Source organism: Diabrotica undecimpunctata, chromosome 1, assembly GCF_040954645.1.
Source record: "Diabrotica undecimpunctata isolate CICGRU chromosome 1, icDiaUnde3, whole genome shotgun sequence".
Lineage (NCBI taxonomy): Eukaryota > Metazoa > Arthropoda > Insecta > Coleoptera > Chrysomelidae > Diabrotica > Diabrotica undecimpunctata.
The window spans coordinates 168828909-168834908 of NC_092803.1; the positions used below are offsets into that span (position 1 = coordinate 168828909).

Here is a 6000-nt window from a genome sequence, read left to right on the forward strand (position 1 = left end):
CTAACCCGGATGGACAATAATAGACAAGTTAAAAGAGTGTGGGACGCCAAACCAATAGGGAAGAACAGAAGAGGAAGACCCATTAAAGAATGGAACAGTGACATCTCGCAGATACTACAGAGTAAGGGTAAGACTTGGCAGGAAGCAACACAGATGGCATCCAATAGGAAGGAATGGAGAAAGTTCGTTAAGAGCTAGGACACCTCAGAAGACCGTCAAATAGTGTAATGTAATGAATTGTATTTTAAACGGCCCAACACCGAAAGGTACAAATGGGTCTACTGATTAAGTAAGTAAGTTTATGTAATTTTAGAAGATTAAGGAACATATCCCTACTTTTTCAATTTTTATGCAATTTTTTTATATACGATTTTCTGTGGAACATATCCACCACACAAAAAGAGACCTTACTGTATATATACAGTGTAGGTAAAAGTTTATGGTCGGTATGGTAAAATTTAACAGGATATCTAACACAGATATAAAATCATATTTTTAGCGAATAGACAAAGATAATAATCATATTTTCCTTTGGTCTCCCCTCTCTATTTCTCATTGACACCCATTGCCCATTAGTGAGACGACTAATTCCGATCAGAGATATTTTACAACTCTGGTTCCGATCCTAATATAGCTAAGAAACTAGAGGTGGGTCGTTGACATTTTTATAGGAACCGTTTTTCGTAAACTGTAACTAGTTGATTGTTTACCAGTAGTTTCAAATAAGCAAGTACACAAACAAACATATTGGCTATTATCGTTTATGTGTATAAGTATTGAAGTGAAAGAAACTAACGAAGGATATATTTTTTATAACTTGAAAAATAAATTAAAAAATACAAATAGTACCTACATTTACATTACACATTATTACACTTTTCTTGTTAACCGTGTTCTTCTTTTATTTAAAATTAAACCAGATTTTGAACATGTGTTCACAAGGAACAGATTTTGTTACAATACTACAATATTTTATGAATATAGTGGTTAAGTTAGGATATACATGGCGATGGTTTTTCCAGCACGGTAATGGACGGTTCCAATCTCCGTTCGAAATTTTTTGTGGACATATACATGTCGACTTCTTTTATATCTCTCGATACAGGTGTATGTTTAGATGAGTCATGTCCAATTAATTCATCAAAAATGCACCATGGACTTAAGTCATCTTTATCATTTTCTTTTTCTTGTACTGGTTGATTTTCAATAGTACAATCTTCTTTTTCTTTTTTTATAGAAGTAACCAGCTTCTTAACTCTTTCTTTTGTTTTTTATAACTAGGTATTCTGATTAATGAATGAGTTTCGATTTACGATTGATCTGCATTTTCGATTTCAAATCTTTATTGATAGTTCGTCAAAGGATTTATTTATTAACACGTAACACGGTTAACAAGAAGTAAAGTAAAAAAACTTACGTTTTTAAATGTCAATTTAGACGACTCGCGATTTAATAATAACGTGTAATGTAAATGTAAGTACGATTTACTATTTTGTATTGTTTAGTTTATTTTTCAAGTTATAATAAATATATCCTTCATTAGTTTATTTCACTTCAATAAATATACACATAAACGATAATAGCCATTATGTTTGTTTATGTAGGTACTCTCTTACTTGAAACTACTGTTAAACAATCATAGTTATTGTTTACAAAAATCGGTTTAGTTGCGTTAAGAGCGTAGGCGCAAAATTTCGGGCCAATGCTGTTTAAATGTATTCATTTTTTTTGAATCCTGAGAAAACAAATATTAAACAAATAACAAATATTTTTGAAAAACTTAAACGCAGAATGAAAGGTGACATTATTGCCGAGGGCCGAAAGTCCCTTAGAATAAACAAAAAGTTTTTTTGAATGAGATATTTGAAATTCAAAATCACACTAAATTTTCTCCTTTTTCACCCCTGTAACTTATTAAAATAAACATTATAGAAGTTTTCAGAGACTTTCGGCCCTCGTAGTTTTCTCAAAATTCGAAAAAAGAATGCATTTAAAAAGCATTGGCCCGAAATTTTGCGCCTACGCTCTTAACGATAAAAACGTCAAAGACCCACCTCTATTCGTTCGTTACCTGTGTCCCTACTTTGATTCGGTGCTTTGACTACGCAACATGAGACGTTGCCAAATAATTTTGTATGAAGGTTTATTTATTGTGGCGTTATATGCATTTTATTATTTTTATTGGAAATAAGGCACAATGTGACTTTAAAATAAGCTTATTTTGATGTTTAGATTTTTAATTTGGAAATCGTACTTAAAATACGAATCATTATTAATTTTATTTACATAAAACAATTTCTGAAGTGGAAATCAAAATGTTATATTACACTTATTGTAAAGTAAAATTGTGGCATATTCCCAATAAAAAACAGTAAGCTGCCATTTAAATCCATTTCACCCAAATTTGATTATCTTAGAACATTGTTCAATTGCTAAAAAGACAACAGGTCAAATAAAACCAATAAGTTTGGCAACGTTGAACTTCCCCTTTTTTATTATATCCACTCATGCAAGCTCGGCGATTTAAAGGGCGGACCTAATATACCTCTCTCTTTTTAAACAGGTGTTTCCCACTCCATCTCACGTAAGGTCCATACCGACCATAAACTTTTACCTATACTGTATATATATATATATATATATATATATATATATATATATATATATATACATATAATATAACATATAATAGATGAAATTATAATATATCCACATACTTTATTAGCCACAAGATATCCAGATGACCACAACCTATTAAAAATTTAACAAATTTTGGTTGCTTTCAACAAAAAGTTAAAAAAGTGAAGCTCACATTTTTTTTGTTTGTTTAATTCCACATATACCAACTTGTAATAAGTATTCAAAATTTTCTCCTGAACTTCAAGTGTTCCAGCATTTAGAGAGGCATCATTTATCAACACTAAGTTCACAACCTTCCTTCCACAACACCTAGAGGTGTTATGTCTGGTGATTGAGGTAGCCACCAAAAAGGAACATTGTTAGCTATCCAGCTATCTTTAAATGTCTCATCTAAAAATTGGTATACCAATTTGGAACAATGAGCAAAGGAGCTCCATTGTGAATAAAAAATAGTTTTCTAAATTCTTGTTGTGATAAACAATCTAAATAATTGGTTTAATGTTGAGATATCTTTCACCTAAAAAGTAGTTATTATAAAATAAAACATTCTAAAATTATTTAACCACAATTTCTAATGGCTTAAGTTATTGTCACAAAAGTAGAGAGCTACAATCTGATTGTTTCTGATCACACAAAAGACATTAAACTCAAATTGCTCCTGAAACCACATACACTTGTTAAATGTTGATTTACTTCACTTCAATAATGTGACTTGTGCTTATTAAACATTTTGTTTTTTGTAAATTTTGATTCGTCACACCATATAATATTCTTCAGAAATTCATTATCTTGTTGTTGTTCACTTCCAGTGTAACCGGAAGTGGCATATCTGCAAAAATATTTTCTGCAAGTTTTTCATAACTTGTAATCTCCATAAACTAATGTTCACAAATATTGTGTAAATAGTTTCCAATATATAGATAGTATAAGCTCATTGTGAAACACCTTGTATAATCTGGATGAAATGCATTTATACAAGAGATTTATGTTTTATGATAAATAAAACTTTTTTGAAACCAAAAATTGTTGTTCACTTCCAGATCTAGAACTTTTCAGATTATTAACCAAGGTATATACATAATAAATCTTATATTTAGTTGTTGACTGAAGAATACAGTAAAATATTTTATTTAAAAATAAACACTTACCTGGCACCAGTATTTTGAGTCCTATTACTCCTTTCAGAACCTGCTAAATCAGTGAGACTCAAATTGGATACAACTATATTCCTTTCTTGATCTACTGGAGTTACTCCACCATTGGAATTATTTATGTTTTCTAACTGTACAATTCTTAAATTAAAAACAGAATGACTCCTGCTGGATTCTGAATTAAGATTTGTATAAGCTATTTTCTTTTTCTTCTGACCTGTTACCAGCAACTCAAAGGCTTCTTGTGCAGACTTAACTTCTAGTTCAACTACTCCATTAACATACATATTGTGATTCAAATCTTCTCTCAAGATTTTATTCTGTAGAATTTTTCCTGTACTACAATCATCCAAAAGATCATATACATTATTGTTGTATATTTCTATATAAGAAATAAATACAGCATACTGACGACTTGTGTTTAAATTTGAAATTTTTGTACCATCATTGTGAAAAAGTGAGAATTCCAAATTATCAGCTTTTTTTCCCTTTTTAGAAATCTTCATTGACATCTTATTTTCTAACATCTGTTCCTTCTTTGCTTCATCTTCGGATTGCACCTCAAAGCTATTAAGTTTATCAGTTTTGATTAAATATTTATTGGTCTGCAATCCTTCAATTGAGTTAAATATAGTATTAATAGACCTAGGTATTATTCCCGGATTATTTTGATCACCTGTTAACGTGTAAGTTTTACCAGACCCTGTTACTCCATATGCAAATAAGAGACCATTTTTTCCATTTAATAAATCTTCTATAACTGGGTAGCCAATGTGATCAAATACTTCTTTTTGAGTGGAATGTGATGGGAAGATATGTTTAAATTTATAAAATGTATTTTTTCGAATGCCTTTAGACTCATTCGAAATACATAATTCTTGTGTAGACATAATTTCTATACATGTGTTTGAATCAACATTATTATGAGGAATTAGTCTAGAATAAACTTTTACAGGATCTTTTTCTACATCAGAACCGGAAGACAATGTTGTTATTCGTTTCTTTGGTGTTTTAGGCGTATACTTATATTTTGAAGGAGTAAACATTGTATAACTTACTTTAAAAACATCTATTTTAATAATTTTTTGTTTAACTGTTATCACATCAGAATAACCTCTTTAAATTTTTGAATTTTTGACACAGAACAGGAATACGTTTTTGACCAATAAAATTTATGTCTATCTTCTGTTTTATTAATGGTCCTATTTCCACTGTTAAATCAGCCAGGTTTGCTGTTTGAAGAGAGGGAAATTCAGAAAATGTAAATAGTTTATAAACCAAATAAATAAATAAAAAAGACTACCCAGCAAATAAATTTAGTTTAGTTCAAAATTTAATAGTTTATGTGCGTGTTAAATTATTTTTTTGTCAAAACAATTTAAGACAAAATTCAAATTAACTGAATCGATAAATAATTTACTTTCCCTCCTAGTTTTAACTCAATTGACTAACCTAAGTCTAAAATCTAAAATCTAAGTGCTGACTTAAATTAGTCCGTTGTAAAATTTTGTACTTAGCTTTGGTCTAATTTTATAAACACCTCATTTATCAGTAGATGTGGTTAAAAAAAATTATGTATTTTAATCTAATTCAAAGTATTGTAAACAATTTACATCTGTTTTTTTATATAATACAATACATGCGAAAGTACTACCTACATATTAATCTCCCAGAAACTAGAAAATTCTATCAGAATCAAAACAAAACGCGAAAAGAGTTTATAGAAAAGATTATATCAGAGTTTATTAAAAGAAATTGCAAAAGCTTAATAAAGTATTACACGAAACGTTCACTGAAATTTGGAATCAGACACAGATACCAGGTGGATGGCGTCTAAGAATTATAGTTGCTGGACTTAAAGCTAATTAAGCTTTGAAAAGAAATAAATTAGTCATATGGAGAATCTCTGTATCAAGAATATTTTAATTGATTAAGGTTCCTCCAAATAAGGACTTCCGAACTTTGACAGTTGGTAGCAGCCATACTGTTGAAGCTACATCTGTCAAATTCAGTGTGATTTTTTTAGTCCGCTTTTCCAAATGGAAAAAATGGACAATAGCGTACAACCACCAACCAACACCCGTATCTCGACGAAACGCAAGATCTGTTGAAAAAATCGCCATTGTGTGTGCAGGAGCTGAAGGTAAATGACTATGGACAACGAAGTATATGTGTGCTAAATGGGCTATGGAGCAGTTGAAAATTGACA

General features: G+C 30.1%; 1 protein-coding gene across 1 annotated transcript in view; it reads right to left on the minus strand.

The window, feature by feature from the left end:
* Positions 1–4913, minus strand: part of LOC140432539 (kinesin-like protein KIF23) — a 28033-nt gene extending 23120 nt beyond the window's left edge. Inside the window, exon 1 of the mRNA XM_072520490.1 lies at positions 3789–4913. Within this exon, the coding sequence (XP_072376591.1) occupies positions 3789–4837 (1049 nt within the window). The 5' untranslated portion in view covers positions 4838–4913. The remainder of the gene's footprint in view (positions 1–3788) is intronic.
* Positions 4914–6000: the final 1087 nt, after the last annotated feature.